The 26198-nt window shown below is 49.4% G+C and overlaps 7 protein-coding genes across 7 annotated transcripts; 6 read left to right on the top strand and 1 right to left on the bottom strand.

The window, feature by feature from the left end:
* Nucleotides 1-1334: 1334 nt before the first annotated feature.
* On the top strand, nt 1335-2544 carry FSST1_005352 (CTLH/CRA C-terminal to lish motif domain-containing protein; the record flags this gene model as incomplete). Its single annotated transcript, XM_083231619.1, has 4 exons — nt 1335-1337; nt 1411-1493; nt 1680-1875; nt 2056-2544. 4 exons carry the CDS (start codon nt 1335-1337, stop codon nt 2542-2544), a joined length of 771 nt encoding a protein of 256 aa, XP_083088782.1.
* A 346-nt stretch (nt 2545-2890) lies between these two features.
* FSST1_005351 (ETC complex I subunit conserved region-domain-containing protein) lies at nt 2891-3615 on the bottom strand (the record flags this gene model as incomplete). Its single annotated transcript, XM_083231618.1, has 3 exons — nt 2891-3200; nt 3267-3371; nt 3437-3615. The coding sequence occupies 3 exons, from the start codon at nt 3613-3615 to the stop codon at nt 2891-2893; spliced, it is 594 nt and encodes a 197-aa protein (XP_083088781.1).
* A 314-nt stretch (nt 3616-3929) lies between these two features.
* On the top strand, nt 3930-4602 carry FSST1_005350 (F1F0 ATP synthase subunit f; the record flags this gene model as incomplete). The annotated part of the gene is made up of 4 exons (XM_083231616.1): nt 3930-4075; nt 4209-4393; nt 4455-4520; nt 4577-4602. 4 exons carry the CDS (start codon nt 3930-3932, stop codon nt 4600-4602), a joined length of 423 nt encoding a protein of 140 aa, XP_083088780.1.
* A 1422-nt stretch (nt 4603-6024) lies between these two features.
* On the top strand, nt 6025-9840 carry FSST1_005349 (uncharacterized protein; the record flags this gene model as incomplete). Its single annotated transcript, XM_083231615.1, has 3 exons — nt 6025-6084; nt 6240-6732; nt 6788-9840. 3 exons carry the CDS (start codon nt 6025-6027, stop codon nt 9838-9840), a joined length of 3606 nt encoding a protein of 1201 aa, XP_083088779.1.
* An 8355-nt stretch (nt 9841-18195) lies between these two features.
* On the top strand, nt 18196-18457 carry FSST1_005348 (uncharacterized protein; the record flags this gene model as incomplete). The annotated part of the gene is made up of 2 exons (XM_083231614.1): nt 18196-18315; nt 18350-18457. The coding sequence occupies 2 exons, from the start codon at nt 18196-18198 to the stop codon at nt 18455-18457; spliced, it is 228 nt and encodes a 75-aa protein (XP_083088778.1).
* Nucleotides 18458-19483: 1026 nt separating this feature from the next.
* Nucleotides 19484-19732, top strand: FSST1_005347 (uncharacterized protein; the record flags this gene model as incomplete). The annotated part of the gene is made up of 1 exon (XM_083231613.1): nt 19484-19732. The coding sequence occupies one exon, from the start codon at nt 19484-19486 to the stop codon at nt 19730-19732; it is 249 nt and encodes an 82-aa protein (XP_083088777.1).
* A 2853-nt stretch (nt 19733-22585) lies between these two features.
* FSST1_005346 (uncharacterized protein) lies at nt 22586-25047 on the top strand (the record flags this gene model as incomplete). Its single annotated transcript, XM_083231612.1, has 3 exons — nt 22586-22630; nt 22820-23009; nt 23096-25047. 3 exons carry the CDS (start codon nt 22586-22588, stop codon nt 25045-25047), a joined length of 2187 nt encoding a protein of 728 aa, XP_083088776.1.
* Nucleotides 25048-26198: the final 1151 nt, after the last annotated feature.

Here is a 26198-nt window from a genome sequence, read left to right as displayed (position 1 = left end):
TGAAAAGTAAAAAGGACAAGAGGATTGGACAGGCAAAGGACCGAGGGCGGTTCGACCGAGAAGAATACAAAAGGCTCTCCTCTTTCTGAAAACTAGCCCTGCAATATCCACGAGATGTACAAGCACTCGGTGCCTTCAAACTTCGATTTGAGTGAGGGTTTGGCTCGCCCGTTCTTTGGTGGAGCAGCTAAGCACGGCCCTGTCGCGTGTGTGATCCACAAAGGGCCAAGAAGAAGCGGGAACAGAGAGAGCTTCAGTAAAAAGCTCCAAGGGAAGCTATCAGGAGTTGTTGGCAAGAGAGAAAACTCGGTGTATAGCAGGTAGGCAGCTGTGTGTATATATATATATATGCAAGTAAAGCTGGCGGTTAAGCTTGCGAAGCGAGAGTGTAAGAGGAACAATGAGCTAAGCCTAGGCCTTGCTCTCGTTTTGACGATCGACCTGACCTCTTCAGGGTTCTCCTCATATCTGGTATCTATCGAAAGACGGCGATGGCCGAAGGCGCATTACCTTCTCCGCACGATCCAAACTGCTACCGTGCAAGAGATAAGCTAGGTCTAGTCCTTTAGCTCGATGCCATGGTGACCTCTCTTGAAGGTAATGTGGCTTGGCTCCAGACATTGGCCCTGGGTTAGGGTAGGTACCATGACCATGATGAGTGTGTGCTGTTTGGAACCTGAATATTCTATCGATGCTTTTCTTTGACTATACCGAGGTAGTCAGAGGAATGTCACATATGGCCGTCATGGGTATCACATCATGAGATGCAGCATTTGTATAGGTAGGTAACCCGAGATTGATATCGACGATACGCTGAAATGGATGGATGCTAAGCCGCGGCATCAACCGCCAACAAACTGCTCTGCCCTGGAACGTAGCTCCATCTCCAGGGACCTACCTAGGTCCCCCACCAACTGTGTTCAGTCGCGTCTCTAGCGGGGCTATCATGAATGGAGACCTGAGGCACACATGGTATGAGCTTAGCGGAGCTTTACACGTTCGTGATTGGCTCTCAAACCCTGTTATGAGGCTCCAGGTTTTTGACCCACGACTCGGGGCTTCTTTTCCTCCAGCCCCCAATCACCTTTTCTTCTCTTCCCATCTTCATCAAACTTTCTTCTTTTTCTTTTCTTTACAAACATCGCTCAGAACAATTTCTGCAAGCACTGTTCTGATCTTGACACAAGATCTTCGGGCTCGATTCTTCATGCGCTGAATCGCCTGCAGCCTCCATTCGGCTATTGCTTCTCTATCGTACCGTCGATTAACAGTTCCTGTTCAAGCTTCGAATCGAAACGAGTTGTAGCGAGACGTGGTCGGGCTACTTGTTCAAAATGGTGAGCTTTATTGTCGGCAAGCCGAGCTTCAGCCCAAGCTTTGTGTAAAGCTGGGCGCTGACTCAAGAATCAGACGTCATCTGCTTCTACAGCTACTCCTCTCAGACCTCAACACGACTTTGAACTTCGTGTTGAAGAGGTCAAGGCCCCCAAAAGGTAAGATACTATCCCTTCATTACCCCAGCACTTCCATCGGTAAAATGATGAACGCACTATCAATGGGAATCTCTCCTAGCATATAATGCGGAAACACGATATCAATCTTCAATTTCTGAACCCACCATATCATACATCTCGTTCTTGCAGTTATGTTTAACCACAATTGCTAACGGTTTTCAATAGTGATATCAATGCATTGATTCTGGACTATCTCACCATGGAGGGATATCCAAACGCTGCAGCCAATTTTTCCAAAGAGGCCAATCTGATCCCTCACCAGGAGACTCCCTCCATCATTACCAGGCAAGAAATACAAAATTGTATCCATAGCGGCAACATTCAAACAGCTATTGAAACATTAAATGATTTCGATCCAGAGGTAAGAACCCCCCCAGCCAGAACCACCATACTTGGGATGATTAGAACTCGAGTTTTACATGCACCACTCATAGAGCCTTCGGGCCTTTGATGAGAAACAACCACTTTTTTATGACCACTCTCTTTCTCCGCTCTTTATGTTACAGACCCTTGAATGAACTGTCACTGACTCAATAAAAAGATCCTAGATGAAGACAAGGCACTGCATTTTTCTCTGCTACGACTTCAACTTGTCGAACTCATTCGTACCTGTAACACGCCTGGAGGCGATATTAGGCCCGCGCTCAAGTTTGCCACAGAACAACTAGGCCCTAGAGCACCTACGAACAGAAAGTTCCTTGGAGATCTGGAAAAGACGATGGCACTGCTCATGTTCCCATCGGACTCTCTCGAGCCAGAACTCGCAGCTTTGTTGAAGCCAGAGCTGCGCCTAGAAGTAGCTGATAACGTTAACCGTGCCATTCTGGAACGGCAATCTCAAAGACGCGAGTCGGCCATCCGCCAGCTCGTGAGGATGCGCGTTTGGGCAGAGAATACTGCTCGCGACAAAGGCAAAAGTCTGCCCGAGTGCCTGGAGCTTGAGGGCCTGGAGCTGGGCTTGAACGTGCCTGGCCTCGGTAGACTGCCTCCCCAGGCACGAAATGGCCATGACCCCATGATTACAACGTGACTTTAATATTAGACCTGGAAAATATGGTCGGACTTGTCTTTGGTTAAGCGGATGTCGGCGTTATCGTAACAGTTCCTAGCTTGGCGTTCGGGGCAATCATTAACATTTTGGTAAGGATAAGAATGAGAAACAGAACCTGGTCGGGCGTTTTGAAGCGACTTTGTAGTCGTATTCTGACGCATCGCGGACCCATAGTTCAGAATGAAATGACAATGAATCTAAATCATCAGGTTCTTCATAATTGTGACTTCCAATTGCAGCATCTATCAGAGTTTAATGCTGAAACACAACGAAAACGAGTCTTTCCAATAAACATATTTACATAGGAGCGGACTGTCTAAGCCGTCTATTTCGTCCTGATATGCTTGAGCTTTCTGGCCGAGTACAGGAAGTTGTTGGCGTAGGCCTTGGGAGCAAACTTGCGAGAGTTGGCCTCCTGAACGAAGTATTCATAACCCTGCTTCTCAGCAAAGTGAATGGCGTCCTCCTTGCTTTCGAAGTTGATGTGAGTTCCCTGCATGAAATCACCTGAAGATTGCCAGCCCATCAGAGGGTTCTCCCATCGATGTCCCTTGGGGAGAATGTCCCAGTCCATTCGCCAGCGTCGACCGCGCCAGTCACCGGACTGCGTAGCGGGCTTAGCCTCCTGGTAGATGCTGCCATTGTTATTAGTTTCCGGCACACTGAGGGCAATATCGGATTTTCATATGGTGTTGACGAACCGAACTGTTCGGGCCTGGAGCTCCATGGGAGCGCCTGAGATAATGGCGGCGGGAAGGATCTCTTCGCTACCATCCTGGATCGATCGAGGGACGGGGGTATAGGTACTGGCGGTCAGTCAGCACTCAAATTCCATCTTGTCAATATTCAATCGTGTGTTGAGGAGTCGTACGAGGTAGCCTTATCAGCCTGGATGTTGTAGTCGGGCTCGTTGGAAACGGGACCAGTGATGGTACCAGTGGCCGAGGTGATGTTGCTCTGGAATCGTCGGGGAGCGGCGGAGAGGGCGACTCGAGGAACAGTGGCGCTTCGCAGCATACGAGCCGCACTCTGAGATCGGAGGGCGGCCATTATTGCAAGGCTTCGGCTTTCAATTGACGTTGTGGACGTGACGTTTCTATAGTGAACGATGGTGGGCTGCGGCGATATTCAGAGGTTGAAGCAAGCTTGAACAGCGAGTCGCTGATTGGGTGGAGCGGATCAGTAGTTTCGCCGAGTCGTGGAACGAGTGCTTTTCGGCAAGAACTTGAATCTGGGCGGGACCAAACCCATCTCGACAGAACCTCATTCTCCAGCCCTTTAATTGAGCGTCATTCAGACTCTCGACGGACCAACGCGGCAATTGACCAATTCCCGAGTCTCGAACCCTTCGAAATACCGACATCATGAGCTTCGTCACCCGCCGAGCGCTCTCGACGCTCATTCCTCCCAAGGTGAGAGAGCCCCTTCGGTTATGGGCGCAAATGCCCGGTGCTCCGATTGATTCCGTTGCTAACACCGGGTTTCCAAAAAACAGGTCGCTTCTCCCAAGGTACGCAACACGATGATTATTCCCTACATTGATTTTCGAATTCGATCCCGACGACTCTTGGATGGATGAGATATGATGTGGGCTTTTTTATTTGGCGATCGATCGATGCGAGGGAAAACTCACCATGATGGAGATTTGGAAGGCTGACCGAGTTCGATCCACCACAGGCCATTGGCGCCGCTCCTGATGCTATCCGCATGCAGCGTGTCGTCAGCTTCTACGAGAAGCTTCCCCGTGGTGCCGCCCCCGAGGTCAAGGCTAAGGGTCTCCTCGGCCGATACCAGGCCAAGCACTTCGGCAAGAACCCTACTGTCAAGCGTACGAATACCCCATCTCGAGACGGACATGATTTACGGATTCTGACATTATTCTTATACAGCCATCATTCACTTGATTGTCTTCCTTGTCGGTATTGGTTACGCCCAAAACTACTACTTCCATCTCCGTAAGTATATCGATGAAAATGTGAAAGGAGATATCGTCTTCTAACAAATTATCTAGGCCACCACAAGAACAACGCTCACTAAGCGATGACTTTTTGATACCTTAGACGGGTCGTTGTGTGAGAGGGAGCGGGGGTCGTGTACATATAAACTTCGGAAACTTCGCGGTCGAATACGCGCCTTAGCTTCCCTATGTATCTCTAACAAGCAAGTGAAGTGACACTACTATCACGTTTTGGTTATCTACTGGCCTGCTTTTGATTCTTACAGCTGTGTTCATGTATAGCGAAAGCTTCCGTCGTGTAATAGGCTAGCGCTGTCGCTGAGCTTCTTAGTACTACTTGTTATGCTCTTGGCTTCTTTCACAGACACAGGGAATGCTCTGGTCACAGACTTGCCTTTAGGTGAATGAGATGAAGGCGAGTTTTGGCTCTTATGTTTGGGTTCTGTCTCATCATGATCATTCAACGAGAACGGCTAGATGACGAGCCTCTGTCATCTCTGGTAGCAATATCTGAGAAGTGCATATGCCAGGTCGTCTTTGAGCTTTACAGCTATGCTATATGACGTCTAACATGTGCCTACTAGGTGTGCATCAGCTAGAAGGGCAGATAAAGTCGAGTACCACCAATTTTATGCGTGACACTTGTAGTTGATTCTTGAGCTAGAGCTTGTTTGTCTTACCCTCACGCAACAGTGTAATTGGGTCAAGCAAACAAATGTGCTATGGTAACAAGTAAACTTCTGGCTCTGACTATCAGTCACAATAAACTTGCTGATTAACGATAGAACTATGGAATCCATCTGACTCTTCCTGGTCAGATTGAGTGGCCGGTAGACCTAGTCATATGGCCCCATGATGACAGCCCATGGATTCAATAACTCAGGCATGGCAGCCCTGAAGAAGCCCCTAAGCTCCAGAGCCTTACAGCTGGCAGCTGTGACAGCCCTGCCATGGATGGATGCCCGGGCTGGCTGCCAGGGACCGGGAACCTAAGGGACCTGACGGATTAACGGGGCGTGCTGGCCAATACCAGTCCCCTGCCATTTAAGCGCTAAGCGCAATCCAGCCACAACTCGTGCTGAAAACTGGCCGTCCCTCTACCTTCCACATCACAACGCCTTCAGCCGCAGTTACTCCGGGTACATTGAAACCTCACCTTACACCTGGTAACTGACACGCCCTGCGGTCTAGTGCTTCCCTCCCTCATCATACTTCTCTCCCCGCGAGTTTCGGATCGAGCACCATTCTAGCTACTTGACGCCCGAACGACGATCGGCCCTTTAATACGCAATATTCCCCCTCGTCTCCCCCGCAACTCGATAAACATCTCTCACCCTCCCCGCCCCGCGGTGACCTGTCGCAGCTGATCTTGACTTCGAGAAACGACATTTTGTCCACCCCTTAAACGCTAGTCCGACCGAATTATAAGGAGACTAGGCGGAGAAACTCATTTCGAGGGCTTCTTTCGCTTACTACACGACCGGCGCATCTCACGACGTATGATGGCAACAGAGGCTGCCGTTGACAAAGCTGCCGATGCCACTGCCTCTCAGTCCCAGCCTGTATGTTCCATCTTTACTATTTTATTGTTCGGACGCTTCCTTAAGTTGGGTTTCGGAACGGTTTTCCAAACTTTAGCTCTTTATTGCCCATTTGAGCGTACAGCTGAGCTGTAGCAGCTATGGAACCCTACTAACATACATCCTCATGAACTTAGGCGCCCGACGCTCACAATGTCGATCCCGTCCGCTCGAATTTGAATGGCAGTGCCGGCAACGATGATATTGAGAACAAGCATATTACGAGTGTCGAAGATCAGCTCACTTCCGCCGATGCCAGTGCTAGCGGAGGGTCGGATACGGAGACATCGCGTGCAGATGGTTCAAAGAGCAAGGATGAAGACAAAGGACATGGCCGCGCAGGCTCAACAGTTAAGAAACCCGCTACGTTCAAGGCTGTCTCTGTCAACAAGACCTTCCTTGCAACGAAGGCTGCTGCCAATAGCGCTTCAGCCAAGGTCGCCGAGAAACAACCTACTGGTTCTAGCACTCCCCCGACAAGCTCGGCGACTCTCTCTTCCTCTCGACCTCGACTTATAGCCAAGACGGGCAGCAGCACGCGCGACTCATCACCTCGGTTCTCCGGAGGCGTTAATGGAGGAAAACCCGGTAGTGCGCCGGATGCAAGTGCGGTTTGGAACAAGAACCGACGTATGTGTCTTCCGACAACTGGCTTTACCCTTGGATTTACTAACTGATATGTTAGCTGTGCCTCCCCCTGAACCAAAGAAGTTAACTGATGAGGAGCTGAAGAAGTATGGCATTCATATGGCCAGTCGATTAAACGAAGATGATGCGCAAGGACAAAACAAATGGGCGGACATTGACGATGATGATGACGATTGGGCTCCTGAAGCTATCACCTGGGGTGATGGCACGAAGACGACCCTGCCTCACCCAGATGAAAATCCACCCCCACCGCCCTCCGACAGTGGTTCTGTTGCATCAAAAGGAAAGACCCTCGATAAACCACGATCTCCAGCTCCTCCTATTTCCGTGAGCTCCCCATTGACAAAATCGAGCAATCTTGCCCAGGGCAAGGGACTTGTATTGAAGAGTGGTTCTCAGGACAAGCCTACTCTTGTCGCCAAACCCCCGGCACCTCCGGTGCCAGTAAAGTCTCCATGGGCAACTCTACCTCCCGTCGAAAAAGCTTCACCGATTCCGGAACCTGCCACTCTTGCTAGACAACCGTTCAACAAGGGCATGACACCGCCTCCTCCTAAGGAAATCGCAGCCGATGATTTTAACCGACACGCATGGAGAGACGGCGCATCCCATGGAAACCGGGAGTTGTATAACTCTCATTCTGGGCGTTATGAACCCGTGCAAGATAACCGACGTGGTTCGATGAGAATGGAGCAGCACCCTAGGAACCACCCGTCCCTGTTACAACGACCACCTCAGCCGGATTACCCAGCCGAGCCCTCTGGTGCGTTCCAAACCAGCCGAGCCAGCCAGGAACCTCCTTTTGGTAGACGACGAGGATCTTCTAATGTTAGTGGTGGAAGTGGATCGTTTATGCAGCGTATGAACAAAGGGGGCGATGGTTCGCTCCCTCCACCAGAACAACATGATGTTCGTAGGCCGTCCTTTGTGGGCTCCGTTGATGGCCCTGTGTCACCCGGCCTCTCAGGCCCAGCGCATGGCCCGCCAAGGGGTCAGCATCAATCTAATTGGATGCCTCCCCGCGCATCTCCTAGCCCTGCCGTTGCGCAACCACACTATATTGAGCCTCTCCCAGAGCAAGTCGCTGGACCACCACCTCCGGTTCACCCTGACGGTGATGACGTCGAATACCAGAGAAAGCTTATGCGAGAGCGTAGGGAGTCGGCTAGAAAGCGAAAACAAGAGGAAGAAGCTCGTGAGGAAGCCGAGCGCAGAGAGCGCATTCAAAAGAAGTTAGATGCCATGGGACCTGCGCCAGAGAAGAAGACAGCAAAGAAGGAGTCTGCAGACAAGTCCAACGATGTTTCGCATCCTACACATATTCAACAACGAGAGAGCCCTGGAGCTTCGAGCCAGCCTCCTGCAGTGCAAAATGATGGTGATCATTCGGCTGCTTTTGAGCGGCCACAAGATTCTGAAAGCCAAATAACGAATTCGTCTCAAGGTCAGGGAGCTGCTGCCAGGCGTGTATCTCATAGTCAAGAAGCCAAGCCCACCGAGCTTTGGGGAGCAGCTGCGGCCTCACGACAGGACCGAGCCGTTTCGACATGGGGCACCGGATCACAGCCAGTGGCCCGCAATGTCTGGGGCTCCCCTAATAATGACAGAGGCCTCGGTAATGGTACTTTCAGCACGGATATCGGGCGTCTGCCTTTGGACAACCGCCCGACTTCTCAAGGAGGCAAGGGCCCGTCACCTATTGCTCCTCCTAACGTTGCCCAGCAGCCTTCACAACCTCGACAGCCCCCGGCCCCTATTGGTTCTGGACCTGTGCGGTATGGTTCCTCTGGTCCTCGTCCCACTCCAACATCCGATGTGGCGAACAAATGGATCAACGCTGTCGGTGAAAACGACAAGAAGATGAGCGCCAGCCGATTAGTAGATAAGATTGAGCGTGATCGCGAACTTGCTGAGCGCGGTCTGACCCTCGAGGATGCCCAACCTGTCATTAAAGACACCTGGCGTCAAGTCCACGCTCCCGGCGATGGTACACGACGATCCATTGACCCTCAAGATGCACAGCCCGCAGGTCCCTGGAGGACTGCTGGCGATGAAGCAACAGAGGACTTTAATAATGTTACAGTGGCTGGTGGCGCAATTAGCACAGGAGCGACTTCTCAAGGCCGCTCTTCGCGATTCTTCCCAACGAGAGACCCTTACGACAGGACCAGCGAGAACGAGCCATCGCGCTCAAAATCGCCAACTCCTCCCCCGCCCACTATGGAAGGTCATCCAGCCTATGAGGGCAATGCGCAGAGACCTCATGTTTCGCTCCCTCCACCTCAGCCAGTAGTAAGACTGCCGCCATCTATGGCAGCCTCGCAACCTCCTGCAAGTCATGTGCAATTCGGCTGGGCCCATCCACCTACCTTTAAGGATGTCGTACGGGGCCCTGTCAGCCCCAACCGTCTCCCCTTGTCAACTGGCGAGTCTTCACAGGAGAAATGGCAGAACCGAATCAACAGCTTGCTCGGAAGCTCGAAATCACCACCTCAACGATCTATTGGCGTTGATCCTGCGAGTAAGAGCGCTTTGGACCAGGTCGCCCACCATGACTCTGCTACAGTCTCTCTGCCCGGAAACGGCGCCCCAACTCATTCCACTAAGGGCAGACCGTCATCTATCACCAAGCCCATGGCTGAAGAGTGTTTTGAAGAACAGGAAATGGGATCTCTTCCCCAGATCCGACTACCGCACAAGGCCCCCGAGGCCGCTTGGCAGCCAGCATTGGCACAGAACAAGCCTTTACCAAAGAAGTTTGCGGTTCAGCCAACTGCTATGGAACCATACTACTTTGCTGCAGAAGTAGTCGGTGGCGGCAATGCTATGAGAATTCGTTTTCCCGAAATGAAGGACACCAAAATTGTCACTGTTCCTTTTTCCGCAACTAGAGGCGGTCGAGGCTCATCAACTCGGGGTGGTGGTCCTAGGAGTCGTGGCTCTGGTTACGAGCGACGAGGAGGTAAACGAGATGTGTCAAGTTCGCGAGGGGAGCATCCTACATCAACATCAAGTCGAGGAGGCCGTGGTAGCTATCGTGGCCGAGGCTCCGATTGGGGCCGCAACAACTCTGCCTCACTGACTGCTTAGGAATGCAGCACAAGCTGGAGGAGGCCGATTGAGACGACTTGCATGATAAACATTGCATCAAGTTGATCATACCACATAACACGCATGGGTAGAGCATCTTAAGTTTACCCTTTATCTATTGATGCCTGGGCCTCTTTACTCAGTACATATCCACACTCACGGATCACCAGTCGATGCCCTTTCCCGGAACGAGCTTCACATATAGCACCTGCGCGGTCATACACTGCATGCAGGCTCCATTCATCGTGTTGGCACTTGTTATTTTTATGTTTAGGCCAAGCACGCAATACTCCCATTTCGACTTCTTGTTTTCCTCCCTCTATAACAAACGGCGGTCTGTTCGTCCACATTGATAGCATACTTGGGCGAAGCTATTAATGGAACGATGAGAACGCAGCGAGACTGTGGTTTCACGAGCCCTTCAAAGGGCAACAGCCACTACTATCACTACTTACTACCTACAACAACCCAACCCAAATGAAACAACACGCGTCATGTTCTCAATGATAGGAGATGGCGCCTGAGTAACAAAAATACAAATGACCTGTTTTTGCTTTAGGTCGGGACTGGGGTTCGCGATAATTGATGTGATGAGGTTTACTTTTTTGTTCATTTCACTTTTTTGCATTCTTGTACGATGGAGCTGGATCAGATGCAGCACAAGCCCTGGAAACCAGAAACAGCCATGATGGACTTACGGGGAGACTCATGATGACAGATGGGTGGCAGTGATAAGATTTTTAACGCGTTGACTGAGTCAACGGGTACATATGAGGCTTGTCAAAGAAATGAGTGATCAATCATACAAATTCAGCGGATGACAAGTGCCAAAGAGTTGAGTGACTGTATGATAACTTGCAAGCAGATAGTACTGGGGATATCCATCGGTTTATTATCTTTGCCTTGACCATCAATCTGCTTCGTACATTGAGCAACGCTGTTCATAGTAATACACAAAGTAATTAACGATTCAAAGTATGTGAAGGCGAATGGTAACATAGTTTACACCGGTGATGATGAGACAATGTCTGTCATTACATTCGGTGATATAATAGGTAAAAGGCTAAGGAAGGCCAAGAGAATCTCATCATACTATGTGTACTTGAAGCTACCAACATGTCCAGCATAGCTGGCTAAGTTATTCTTTGAGGTTACCGTTTTTATGAGTGCATTCACAGATTATCAGAAGCTCAGAATAAAGGGGCACACAGGGATAATACCTGATTGACAACATTAAGCATTTAGCCTTCATCTTTTATTTAATTTAGTCTGCCTGCCGTATACTATACTGAGACTCACGAGTACGATCTCCCCTCTTGAGCGTGCCAAACGATGGCAAACTCATGGAACGTCTGGAGTCAGATTACAGTAGCTACCCAGAAACTTGCGGACTCTCCTGTGGTAGCGTCAGAGTCGTGCTTGTCTGTCCATAACAGTATCTGTGGTATGAGTGAACATAGAGGAAGTTGCCAAACAACTTACGCCCCGTGTCAAGCATGGGACTACGGCTTCATTACGGCAAAGTCGAGACATCTGCAGAGGGAAATGCACATGTATCAAAATATCACACTACTCTGGTCTTCAAAAGACCATCACAAGACCCAAGATGAAGTATCAACGAATACAATACAGCACAGACCTCACCGCCAAAGAGCCTCAATAAATATAGTATCTCAGTATGCATCCAACATCGACGAATAAGCGACAGACAGATCTGTAACATATGCACACCACTTGCATTACATTCCATGAGTGTCTTGCCTCAATCCATCGGGTTCCAAGACGTTGCGTTCGAGACTCATCACTTTATGAGCGGTGAAGATCCTAATGAGTCTCATGAGCAAAACAAGAGTCACCACGTCTGTGAACAAGATGCAATAATCTCTGATTTCGGAAGCTGGATGCAGCACTGCGGTAGCATCGCTCACTAGAGCAGGAGACAAAGATGGGAATATACCTCGAATGTGCATATCTGCATCTGCAATTGCATTGTAGGCAGGCGTCCTAAAAGGGTCCATTTGATGATTCTGGGCATGTGATGAATTGGTCAAGATGAGGCCATAGAAGGAACAGGATGCCCTCCATTGTGTTGTTGAGATGGCGGTGAGCAGAGGACCTACAATACTACGCATATAATGATGCCCAATCATAGATGCGGGTGCGCCATGTCTCACAAGAGGTTAGATTTGCGAAGATTAATTCTGGAGAGGAGGGGGACACCTTCATTCGCATGAGGCAAAGTGATGCACATGATGCCTGTACTATGAGTGAGTGGGTAGGGGACTAGGATTGAGATGAGTTGACGAGGATATTTCAAAGTTGGGGACCTGAGAAGTAACGGTCATGCCCAATTGAGAAGTGTAAGCAAACCAACACGGCTCCGGCAGGCAGGGCAGGGAAGGGAGACGAGATGCAAGTCTTAGCCATGGGGATGCAGCCTCATTTTTTGTAGATCAGGGCAGATCGAACATTGCATTTTGGGGTCCATGCGTGCAGTAGTAATAATACAGAGATTCGGAGTGTGTGTAGTTACAGTTGATATGGGGAGTGAAGTGAAGTGATGCTAGCCGTGGTATGATGGCAGCGTTGTATCATGTATGCATGCGCTGTAAACTTCAGCACAACACAGCACAGTTGACATGACATAAAGATGAACTGATCTAGGCTCTCATCTAAACGGTAACTTATCAGAAGTGAACTGTAGCCCAGTCCAGTCCAGTCCAGTCCAGTCCCGATCTTGACTTAGCAGAGACCCCGGTTGACACTCCCGTGTCTCACTTATTGTGTAGAGACCAGACGGCGCTCACAAGGCAAGACAAGACAAAAGGAGAACGGGCGGAAGGGACAAATTAGTCCCAATGCCAAGATCCTCTCGGCCTCATTTCCTTCATCCCCGGTATCTATATCCGTAACCTCACCTTGGATGCGCGGCATGGATGCTTCAACATGCAGTCGGCTTAAAACAGAAATGCCCCAAAGAGTCAATGCACAACGGGAAAGGAAGGGAAAGTTGACTAGAAACTTGACCCTAGACCAGACCACATGGCTTCTAGTACTCTCTAGTCTCTAGTCTTTCTAGGGGAGGGGCCTCTCCAGTGAAAAAAAGAGGCGCCTCACCTGAGCCATCCAGCCTTGTCAGTCCGTCAAAGCGCATAGCGTCCGGTGGGAGTAGTAGGTAGTAGTTCGAAAGATGACCTACCCAATGATACGATGTGATATATTATCGGGCAGTAACTTCCCTGGTTCGTTCACTAAAACAAAAAGAGAAAACAATTACTTCCAGGCTTAAATTCCCCCTCTCCTTGACTAGGTAACTAAACCTTGAAAGGGAGAGAGATCGTCATCTTTCCCCACGCCCCATCTCCATCTCATCCGGTAATATCCATGACAGGCTTGACCTTGTAAGCAGACCATAGTATAGTTAATTTATCCAGAAACATATCTATTGGTTCTTTTGCTTCAACTTTGCTTTTTTTCGAAATATGGCGAAACTGACATATTTGCTTTTTCTGCGAGGGCGCTTAGGCCGCCCGCCTTTTCGAGTTCACCTCAGTTTCCATTCCAGTTTCCGAAAATATATGGATTAACTGTATGCGTTGACTCGTGTGTAATGTCGGTCTGGAAGTTGCCGTGTCAGACCTGATTCGTAGCATTCCCTCTCTCGATACGATAGACGTTTAGCGCGGACTGTCTATTTGCTTGAAGGCACAATACCCGTATTCCTGTTTGTACATATACGAAGTCATCCATGGTATCAAGTGTACTTACAGGTTCTAAGGCTGAGGATCGTCCATGATCAACTGAAATAGGTTGATGGACTTGTTATCACGGCCAATCGCCAATTGTAGTTGTCATTGTCTATATGATGATTACAGGAAACTGCAGGTCTGATGAGCAGTTAGCTAGCCTTAAAGGTTCTAGAATACCATCCTCGTCTTGTTATCCGTGGCAATGCGTGTCAGCAACCTAGTCTACGGCTTCAGCCCTTTGAAAATAACAAACGCAGTTAGTGAGAAGACGATCTGAATAAATCTGCCCCTATTGTGTTCTTAAAGTTAAAGAAGCAGATAACTTTCCAGACGTAACTCTCCGTTATGTTTGCGTTGTACTGTACGTGCGATTGCGATAGTCACGAAATCTATCGCAGCTCAGCTTATTATTTAGTTGAAAACTGCCATTAGATGATGTTCCTCTAACAGTTTACGGTACTCTCATCAGTCCGTGATACACACAGAGTCTACATTTGCCCGCTTAACTTGACGGTATTCGCCTTTTGTTTATGCTATAGGCCAGGTGATCTACAAGATTACCGAGGAATAAAACTTAAGTGCTTTTGATATGTACGTGTCTCGTCCGGACTCTATCTAGGTACAGTTTCAGATCATGTCTTTCTCCAAATTCGCAAGCTTCAACACGTCATTTGGAGAGGGTCCCTGTTTTGAAAGTGCACAAGTATGTACGTATATGTAGAGTAAATGCACGACACTTGGAGTAGGTGTGTATGATTTGCCTTTTGTTCTTCGTTGTTACGGTGTGAAATACCCTTGTCAGCAGCCTCACTCCCTAACCCACTGCAAAGAGGCCCAGCTTAATACAGCTATTAATGTCGGTAATATTCGACACATCAGAATGATACATTGCTGGTCCCAGCGATCCATTACATAGCCATGCGATAATGAACGTTTTGGTGGTTCATGGAAGAATCATTGGTCTCTAACATTATTGGTCCATGAACGCGACTTGTAGTCGAGCGTGTCGCAAGTAACAGGGATCGGCCTGACGATACGTACATTTACTACAGGCTTATCGAGCCGGGACTATCGAACTCAGCTGAAGCATAAAATGGATAGATCAGACCAGATCAGATCATTGCTGCCATGTTGTCCGGGTCCCCGTCGGTGTTGAAGCTTCGTCATCAAGGACATATTATCAATAGGTATGAGGCGGGAGGCTGCATATCTGATGAACTAGGGCCTTGAGTCTATAGTTCACACTGGTAACTGGCAATCTGGGCAAAGTACATACATGCTTACATACTACCTATCTAGACTAGACTAGCCAGTCCCAGGTCTGCGGTCGCGCAAGCTTATTCCTTGTTAGCGGCTGCAAGGAGGTACTGTACCGATACGTTCTTGAGTCTCATTCGTTCGTCATCTGCATACATACAATTGCCTATTTTCTCTGTTGTCGGTAAGGGGAGCAATTAGAGAGAACTCTGTTAATAAAAGTTTGAGTAAATGGTCAACGCCGAACTGGAAGCACTCCCCTTCGGGTTTGTGCAACATATCTCAATCTCTTCACTTTTTGTGCAATACATACATACGGTACAACGTGAAGCACCTGCTGCGTGACCGTATAATGTAGGAAGCAGGGATCGTAACACTGAGTAGCGAGTTTCTGCGGGCGGATAGATACAGTTACAGAGCAGAACTGTGAGTACAGTGCAGTAAAGAGAGCTAGGATCTGGATCTTGAAAATCATCCATCGCCCCTCCACGGGATGCTACATGTATATTGCATGTGCAACCAATCAATTTGTTCCCGGCATGGCCGACTCCAGCCGATCACAGAAAGGTACGGATACAGTGAATGTCCACTTCTCCTTCTTTTCTTTTTCCTTGGCCGACTGAATTGCGGGTTGGAAGCTCACCGATGAGGAGAAGTTCGGGGGGAGGACCCTTGTTGTTTAGTGCACTGTACAAGCCAGGTCGGGCCAAGACTGCTGCTCCAGTTCCATACCGAATCGAACCGTGTTGAAACTCCAAAATAAAGGCAGTCAGTGGTTTCACCACCGTTGTCATTCGCCATTTACTGCTGTGCAAGGTCAATATTGGGGCAGTATCTCCCTCTTATGCACGCGTAGGTCAGTAGCACAGGACTCGAGCTATAGGTCCAGGGTAAGATGGAAGAAATACACGACAACTTGAACGATTTGTTTTGCTGCGATATTCTAGTCAATGGGAAGTAGTAGATATGACATTAAACAGAAAATACAATTTGTTATTGCACCTTCCAATTAATACCTAAGTACAGAATTGAGAAGGAAGGCATATTGAACGCAAACGGATAAAGTGGAGAAGGGCCTCTCCTGCCTCAACCGTAAACTTGCATTAGGCCAACTTTCAATTACCTTAGTACCTAGTATTCATTTACAACAACAAAGAATCATATCTGAACTCTCCAAAAACGCGTTATTAGTTGACCCTTGAATACCAAATCGACTCCTTAACATCACCAATGGTATAATAGTCGCAAACGCGTCCCCAAACGGGTCTAATAGCGAACTTCGACTCTCTAGCAAGAACTCATCAATTCATCACCATCGCGGCCATTGACAGATTCGACTACCCTAATCACCCCTTGTTGATTAGAATAAGGATGTTCGTCTGGGCTTCCGCACCGACATCAGCCTGCAACGCTGGTAATACGTCAACCATGTCGTCCCATTGGCAGCTTCACCGACACAAGCACACACTTCTTTAGAGGCGCAGCTCTGTGAGACCACATCCACGCTGTCCAGAACGAGGGATGCCGTGCGATAGGACAGGAAAAGACGACGTTAGGGAATGTGCCAGATCTGTAATGTGCGATGTGCGATGCTTGTGCAACACGGCCTGCATGATCTCAGAGAACCACCAACCTCATCGGCGCCAGCCCTCGCTCGCTTGTTTTCCGCCTGCAATGCACCTATCCTGCTCAATTAGTTGTCCCAAGATTACGACAGCTCGAAAACGTGAGGCTTTTGTCACTCTCCGAGGACTATTCGCGTTACTCTGGCGTGCCGACACTCAGCTCACAAGACATTCTCTTTGCTTTTTCTCGGGTAAGAAGCTCAAACATGGCAACAAGATTTTAAACTTACCGGTAACAGAATATATCATATAAGCTGTTCCACTATACTGTACACCTGTCTCAGTTTACTTACTCAGGCTTTTCACGTGGGTCGTTGGGATTCCCTTCGGCCTGAACCGAATAGCTGTGACAAACAATAGCAAAGTCATGAGAGACCACTGTGCAATACAATTCCCATGGGCCTTGCTATCGTCTGCGCTCAGACAAAGAGGACGACCTTCCACTAACCCTGACCGAACGCACAACATAATTCTCTTCGCAGGCCCCCATACAATCTAAGCAGAGCCACAGAAGCCATGCGCGCGGTCAAAATTGTTTGACCTGTTTCATGTTCCACTGCAATTCGCAGCTGATACTCCAAAAACCTCTGTTCGAGCTTGTTGCAGCAAGCCTATTACTGACACTGATGTCGCAGAATGAGCCATGGCGCCCAATGTCTGATACCAACGGCTTGACTTGATTGTTTCTATTCACTCAACGTTCTGCAAGTTCCGTTCGAGTCTATCGTGTATTCAATTGGTCTACTCTTCAGAACATTCGCTGAGACATGCACGTGTCGCGTCCCTGCAACATACTCTGAATGTCTAACCCTGGCTGTCGGGATGGTCTCAAGTGACCACCACATGCAAATCTCAACACTTCAAGCTGATCTCGCCGAATATGCTTTTATTAGAGAGGTGGTGGACGTTAGGACAAGAGACCTCATCTTGTGCTGAGAATGTGCGACTGGGTGCGGGTAGAGACAAGTACGTCTGTGAACCCTCGCTGAAGATGTCTTACAGGCTACTGTGCAACAGCTGTCAAGCGAAGCAATGGGCGACAGCTCACATTGATTTGTGAACACTCGCCCACCCCGGTTTGCTCGATACATCAAGGCCTCTTAACCAACCATTTCAACGTGTGAACCAGCGAGATCAAGGCGGGGTAACAGAACGAGATGTGTTTCGCCTCCACGAGTGTCGAGTTGAACAGATTACTTCCTAGTTTTGCTTCGGGTAACCGCTTCATCTCGTCAAAACCCAAGCCAGAGGTTTGGATCGAGTTATCCATAATCACCTTGACAGAATTTTGCCACGCTACGATACCTTTCTAAGCACCTATCTGGACAATGTCGTGGGCTCTATTTGAGCACCCGGCACGATGTTGCACCGAAATATACGCATTTGAGCTCTCAAGTCTCTTCATTGACCGATGAGATTCGGCCTTGAAGGTGTGGTGGGGAGACTATGCAGGGAATAATACGCTAATCAATTTCAATCTTCACTTCCTCGAAAGGGTTGTGACAAAATCCAAAAAGCCCTCCATTAAGTGACCCGGACTAGCTGTGATCCAATCCTTGGATCAGAGCATGTTTACCAAAAACTTTATGCTGTAGGGCGGCTCCCTCAAGAGCGGCCCGCGCGCCATCTTTTTCGCTAGCATCCCAATTGCAACGCTGCAGGATCTCAGAACCCAGTCTTGCTTGGTCGCTTGATCGATCAGCAGGCCTGAGCTAAATGTTACCATGGACGATCCCTACAGCTGCTGGTGCACCCCTGGAGGAAGAATCCTGGCCCCCTGTGCAGATCGCACGTCCGCACCTCCTCTCAGGGCCGGCTTGTCTTTTGCCCAGGAGACTCGTACTGTGAGTTCTGATAAATCTCTGGCACAATATGCAGTGCGATATTCCCTTGGCTTTCCCGTTGAATGTCTGGGAGCCCTTCAAGAGCCGAGGTGGCGCTCTCTCAAAGGTTCTGTTCAACCAAACCCTGGAAGTATCATCATAGTGACCCACCCCTAGCAGCTGGCGTACCAAGGTTGGGGAAGGCAATAATGTACTGTACGTGCCTGTTCTTCACCACTGGAGGCCTGCTTTTCTGAGCACCGAGTCCCTCTTTGGCTGGTCGGGTACCGCTATGAAGGCTCGCAAGTCACTCCAACTTCTTATCAGATGTTTAGCTGGACACTGAGTACATGGCTCGCACAGAACATCCTTGTTCGTATCATTTCGCTGCTTGACGACAGCGATGGGCAGTCATGCAATCGCATTCATTATGCAAATTGTTATGATGGGAACACAAAATCGTTCCCTCCTAACAAAAAGCAACGAGGCCGTATAAGATAAGCGGTACTCCCGTTCGAGCACTAATGTGTGTTTTTCGACTCGATCAAATAAACAACGTGGTGAGGACCCCGATATAAACACTTCACTTCAATTCAAGCACAAAACCCGCTCTTTCGACTTGCTCCCTCGATTCTAACCCAGCCGTGTCAGGGCCCCTCGCGTGTGTCGGTGCAGATCGAGACAAGGCACATCGAACCCAGGAATACTGGAGGCTCGGACTTGGAGTTACCAGAATCTACCAAATTAAGGTATGCTTATAATAACCTCATGTTTTAGTGTTGTCCGTTCACATCTCTGGGCCTTCCCCCTTCATGTCCCCGCTTCGATTTGCACCAAGAGCACTCGTCGGTATTCCAAAACCTTCTTCTTTGCCCAAGAGTTGACGGCGGTGGCGTCTTGATGCGTAGCCAAATTTGTTGACTGCGAGGGGTTTTGCCCCAGTGTGAGAAACTTCAATAATCTGCAACCCGTGTGCACCCACTCGCCCCTTGCTTTGTTATTGTTACTTCTGGTCTTTCCCCATGCCTCATTCAAACCGAGAGTACATTGCACAAGGAATGCCCCGGGCGTTGGATTCTTTATCACACATTTGTGAAGCCTCGAGTCGTTGTCGTGGAAGAATGGCTGGGGGGTCAGCATCGGTTGAGAAGCGTGACAAGAAAAAGCAACAGGAGACGGACTAATTGAAATGCAGTTGACAGATTTGACTCATAAGAGTGCCGGCAAGGCGATCATTGATCATCCTACGACATCAGACCGGGATCATATTTTGATTAGGCTTGATCCTTGTTCAGCGTCGCGGAACTCGAGCACTCCCGGAAGCCAGTATCAAGCCTGTTTCGGCTTTGCTGACGATTACACGCCCGTTCTGACCTACTGGGGCATCTTCACCTTGGCGAAGCGACTGAAGTGGTGCCCTACAAAGTTGGGTCGTTGACGCGAATACGGCCAATTGACGTATGTGGTGGTCGTTTGACATTGAGAAGTTATTCTTTTGACAGAGTTTTGCTGGAGACCGAGCTGAACAGCGAGCTCCATCGCAATCTCGCTGTACGGTGATCTGGAATTTCGGTTGTTCGGTACCCGAAGATCTCCTTTCCTGACTTGCTTTTGGAGGTGAGTACGACTTTACTATAATGCCCTTCTTTCTACACCTGCATTTGCTTGCATATATACCTTGCTTCGCCTGGCGACAGACAGAACATTCTTTACACAAATCGGAGAAGAATTGAGATTGGTCTGGTCTGGTCTGGCCTGGCTTGTGCAGTAGCACAGGACAAGCAAGGTACCCCGACAGCTCTCATTAGAGGACCTTTCAAAAGAGAAAACAAATGGAGACGGGAAGACGGGAGCGGACCCAGTACGGTTAGAACCGCACCTTTCTTGGACCAGACCCTCACTTAGGCCTTGACTCCCTCGAGCTCCAGGACTGTTACTGGGCAGAGCTTTTCTGCCCTTGGAACGATCTTGGCTTGCCCTGGATATCCAGCTGATGCCGCCTACGCCGTGCGCTACACACTACCGGCACCCCTGCACAACCACTATTGATTCCCTCTTCGAAAGTTGACCAATCATTGGCTCAGATGGCTAACGACACCCCTAGGCCTTTCGATTGACTACCGCACACGCATTACGCACACATCCATATTGTCCAGGCACGTATACAAACCATTCTTTTATTTTTTATTTTTCTTACTCGGGCTTCCAAATCATTCCTTTTTCTTTTTCGGTGCGCTCCAGTTGAGCCGGGACATGTTTCCAAAAGAGATGTCCATTTAGGGCTAGTATGCCTCTTTTCCTTCCTATTCCCAAGTCTCCTCTCATGAATGGTCTGTAATGTCTCGTCAAAGAGGGGTGTATCATGGCTTCCCATAGCCCTTTCTGTCATGGATATGTGGTGTCTGTCTATTGCCACCTCTCTCAGTGAATGGCTGGCTGGGCCCTGAAGACTTCGGGATGTGTGTGGGTAAATGGTGAAGGAGCAAAGATGTTGTTTGTGTAGCAGATGATGAAGCTTTTCTTTCAGACTTCAAGTCATGCTTCCTTCGGATGGGTTAGCACCTGGCACACAAAAACAACTTAGACCAAGCTTCTCCACCATTTCCCGAACCCATGATGCCTCTCCCCACCAGTTGACGCTGCCGTCACCCTTGCAGGAGGCTTTGAGACACTCGAGGATCTGGCATAACGGCCAAGGTGGTTGATTCCTAGCCTCCGCAAATGCCATATCCTTGACCTTTCCCTCAAGCATTGCGCTTACCTTGCCTTGTCTAGCCCCATGTGCCATGCACTGCGCTGCGAGGACAACACTATTGCTATCTGACTCCAAATGTATCCATCCGTATGCTCATTCATTTCTATTCCCTCCCCTCCGTGTTACTTTTTAGATAGGCGAGTGGGGGTGGGATCGTCAGGCAAGGGTCGCGTAGACTCGACTTGACAATGTCCAAGGCCAAAAGTAGCCTGGCCACGCACCTTTCTCTCTCCCTCCCTTACCCTGGCACTTTGTCTCCATTTCTCTCCTAGCTAAGGCCTTCTTCATCTTTATTGGTTTCTTGTAAAGGAAGGGATGGAATAGATACATACATCAGTCCATAAGCTCTAGCTAGCTACTGGTTTTATTTCGCCCTTCTTCCTTGCCTCCCTGCCCTTTGGTCGAAAACTTTCCCAAGAAACATCTGAATCATCACTATCTCCCCTTGACGCAGGGCAAATATTTCGCATACACGGGCCACTCCTGAAAGAAATGCTCTTCCGTGCTTGGTCTCCCTCATCTCCTACAGACAGTCACATCAACACTCACGACAAGCCCTTCTCTTATTCAAGTTCAAACCGACTCACTTACCCGTGTTGAATCAGTTACCCGTCTGTCTGTCTTTCCTTCTCCGTCCGAGCTCCATATATTTTCGGGATCTTGCGAGCCTAACACTGTTAAGCATCAGTTAGTGAAGCTGAACTGACCATAACAGACTCAAGTGCCCTTGCAGTTGAACCACCTGTACAACGGCTTTGGAGACACAAGCTTGACCCTTAGTCTCAGCTTGTTCTTGTCGATTACACACTGAATCAAGTCTGCAAGGTACGCACTTCTTTGTGATATGAACCTGCCTTGAAGCCTAGCAACTTGTGTGGCAAAACAACGCCATCGTTGGTCTTCCTGTACATGAGGATAACCTGACAACGGTTTCCAGGATCCTCCCAACATCCAGCATTCTTCAGACGCAATCTTGCATATCTCTATAATCTTTTATTTATTATTGTTTCTCGGCTTGTTGATTCAAATCTGCCACGCATACCTGAGCACCTCTTCCCGCGTCAACGAGTTCACTTCCCCAGCTTGTATCATTCTCCCTTCATCCAGGAAAGTGTCCGCTTCCCAGACAACAGATTCCGCCCTTTTTCTGGAATGCAAGTGTCTCTGAGCTGGATCGGAACCCACGATTACCCCTCCCAGCTTCGCCAGTAGGATCCCCGCCATCCACTTCATCTGTTTCAAAGCGCCACCTCCAGCACGCAAAAGCAAGTCAAGGGAGAGCTTGACCGACAATACTAATCATTCAACAACATCACTACTGCATGCCACCGCATACCCTGTGTTAGATCAAATCTCCGAAAGTCAACAGTCGCGTAGCGATCACTGTCTTGGTCACCCAGACCCGCTGCATAAGACCTCGACGAGACCTAGTCTTAACTACGACTGCGACCACTTTCTCTCCAAGACAACTGGACAACATTCTCAACTCTCCTCCCTGAACAAACCCATTCCCAGTCTCCCTCCTTGCCAGCTTGGATGTCTACTTCCAAGTTCCAGTGTCCTCCCTATAAGCTTTTCGAGGTGAGTTGTAATCCAGACCCTGTTCTAGTATTCCCGTGACAAGACGGATCCCTTTTGTTCCTCATCGCCGCCCGCAAACCCGCAGAGCCTTTCTCTTCTTGTCTTCTCTATCGACACCTAATTGTCTTTCAACAAAATCTTCGTCCTTATTGTTTCGGGACTCTGAACACTGACATCAACATCTTCTAGCCTGACTACCACCCGCAAAAGCCAATCATCGTCGGAGTCGACGACAGGCTTGAATCGCCTGATACCATCGCGCTTCGTTACGAAGAAGCTGCCCGAGCAGAGAACGGAGGAGGAGACCTAAGAGGGGACTCCCCTCCTAGGCTTTTGGAGATGGCAACCTACACTAAGGCCCAGCTGCCTTCTATGCATGGTAAGTTTGAGTTCTGTCGTGAGAAGCTCCGTGGCGTTGGAGTGTTGGCACTGGGCGTGGCTCACTGTTTGGCTAACTTGTTACAGCTGGTTACGAAGTGGCACGATACCAAGATACGAGCTATGAACAATACCCGGCACAGAATTATCCAACTCAGCAACAGTCCGACAAGTTCGCCCAGCTCAACCAGCAATCTTTCGCTTCCAACAATGCGGCCGTGGCATATGGTATTGCCCCTAGTATGGCGGCACCAACTGTTCTATCATGTCAACCTCCAACGGGTGTCTTTGGAACCAAGGTTTATGTCAAAGTTTCATCCCAGTACGACTTGTTTTTGCTATCGACGCCGATGCCAACGTGGTCTTTGTTGTTTGGGTCAGAAAAGTGCTCTGTTCAAGACGTCTCCCGAGACCTGCAAGACAGCACAGGCTTCATTTACAGCTGCAGCGGAGACGCACCTCAATTTCTGGTCACAAACTGTGCAAGCAGCAATGTGCCACTGTCACTCGTTCTTGATGGCCCTTCAGGAGACGAAATTTCTCGCATTCCCGTTGGTACTTTTCAGTATCTTGAAGGGTCGGGGGATGACATCACGAGGTCAACCAAGATGCCTAAGCATGAGGACACGGCACCTGCCCCTAGTATGGATCAGCCGAGTACCTCACCTAAAGGTGAACCTCAGCTATCAGCAGAGTCTGGTACAAATACCTATGAATATCCACCGCATCAAGGACAGTATGCCAGTGCATTCCCGCAAGCAAACAACGAAATGATTAGCACTTACAGCAGAAGCACGAGCTTCACGGACCCTCACTATCACCGTCGTCATACGGCTGGATGGAGCCCTTACCCGAGTACATTGGGCAGTACCGGTCGAGGACCGTCAGGCTTGGATGCTTCGTTGGTAGGACGTCCACCTCTAACGCCTCTGGGTATGTCCTCGCCGTCTCAACCCAACGGCGCCCCTCAACTAGTTCGAACAAGCACCATCGCTGCCAACCCTGGCAACAATTCCAGCTACCACCCTATCTCACTATACTCTGGCAAAGCAATTCTCAAGATTTCCGGTAAGCTGGAAACAATGGCCGAGAACTGGAATTCAGAGGAGTGGACCAATCGTCGCCGGATTGTACTCTTCCGCAAGACACAAAAAGGATCAACCGTTAACGCCACCTGTCAGGCGGTAAGCATCAACGACCGACCGCCTAACAGTATCTGCATTTCTTGCATATGGTGGGCCGAGAAGGGTGAATGCTATGTCACATCGGTCGACACTATTCATCTCCTCGAGCAGCTTGTTGCCGCACCAGCCCGTTTCAGCGTCGAGGAGAAGAACCGTATTCGTCGCAACTTGGAAGGATTCCACCCCCAGACCGTGTCCAAGGCTAAGCCCGACAGCGAGGAGTTTTTCAAGATTATTATGGGCTTCCCCAACCCCAAACCCCGCAACATCGAGAAGGATGTCAAGGTGTTTCCTTGGAAGATTCTCGAGTCGGCCCTCAAGAAGATCATTGGAAAGTATAGCGTTAGTCCTAGCAGCACTGTAGCGCCGCCCAGCATGATGAGCCACCCCAACGGCCACTATGCACCTCTGCCAACGCCTCCAGGACAAAGCATGGGTCCAACACACCCTGATCCCCATCCGCAGTATTCTCTTCCTCAACACCACGACTCGATACCATCGCCACGATCACTTTCTGGATCCCAACCCAGTTGGACACCATACACAACAGCCCCTCCGGGTTACTCGGCCGCCTCTCGCACATTAAGTCCTGGACTTCGCCATCACAGCCCACAACAGCCGCCTCTACGTATCAATACAACACCTTTACCAGCAGTCTCGAGTTACGACAGCCGAGGCGGATACGGGACAAGCGGCTTACACACTCCACTGAGCCATCATCCACCAACTGCGACGCCTCCACGATGGGACCCTACGCCTGCAACATACCCTGAGGGCTATCCCAGTCTGACATCACAAACAGCTCAGCCAGTGTACGGGGCAACAAGCTATGGCGAACCTGCACCCAGAGCATGAAAGGCTGTGGCGCTTTGTCGCCCAGGTCATATCTGATGACCACTGGATGGATGCTCGTGTTATGTTTGGAGGTTGTATTGGGCAGCCTCGTGAACATTGTGAAGAGGGTCGTGGGGAAGAGTCAGGTGTTGTGGCGCATACCAATGACAGACGTCGGCCAGGCACCATGTTCTCTCGAAGCAGCCCTTTCAGCTTCATGTTTGCTTCAATGCTCCCGTTGATGATGGCGCCATTGGACGTGCAGCTGCGATGATGCTCGAGGCGCTGCACCCTGTGTCTAGCTTCCGGCGATACCTGCGAAAGGATCAACGGGTCGGGCCCTTTTCCTTCGGGGATTATCGCAACTCTTTGACTCACTCTTTTTCTAGCGCGTGGGCAAGAGTGGTCATGCGGACAGAGTACGGGGACTCTACAGTATCATTTCACCACCCCTTCCCCACGGTCAATTGGAGCTAGCTGTCTAGGGCCCAACCATGACTTGGCGGGTAGATCCGTCGAGCGCAAAGCAGGGATCACCTGTCGGCCTATCCAATCACGCGACACCACCACCACCAAGAGCTATACGCCACCTACACTACACTATCTCGAGCTTGCGCACGATGTTTCTAGGCGTCCTTCTACTGCAGCTTCTTTGATGCTTGAGCTTTTCTGTCAGTGTTGGTTGCCCCCGGTCACGTACGGTATGGTATAGACTTGTCACCTATTTTTCTATGTCTTCTCTTATCTCTACGGTCATGCGTTTGTTATTGGGTCTACACGATAGAGACTTTGGTTGTTTTTTTGTCAATGTTTACAGGATAGATGGGATGACCTGACATGGTTCATGGATACGAAGGGATGTCAGTGGACTTTCCGTGGGGCTCTTGATTATTATTTACGAGTTAACACCCTAGCTGCTGGGATATATCTGGTTTTGGATGGATTTTGATCAATAGGCATTATACCCTCTGTGTGCATTCGGATGTCATTGTTTCTCTATGGCTCTCTTCATCTTTCCCACACTGGTTTCAGCATTTGTAGACAGGCAGGCGTTGTTCTTTTGCATATGGGTCAGGCAAACGGAGGAATGTACATCATTCTTGCAGGCAAATTACCACTAGAATAGCGGATAATTATAATCTTGGAAAGTCATGAAACATGACGGTACCATT

This window comes from Fusarium sambucinum, chromosome I, assembly GCF_050947815.1.
Source record: "Fusarium sambucinum isolate potato_lamoka chromosome I, whole genome shotgun sequence".
NCBI classification, from domain to species: domain Eukaryota; kingdom Fungi; phylum Ascomycota; class Sordariomycetes; order Hypocreales; family Nectriaceae; genus Fusarium; species Fusarium sambucinum.
This window is presented reverse-complemented; position numbering and strand designations above follow the sequence as displayed.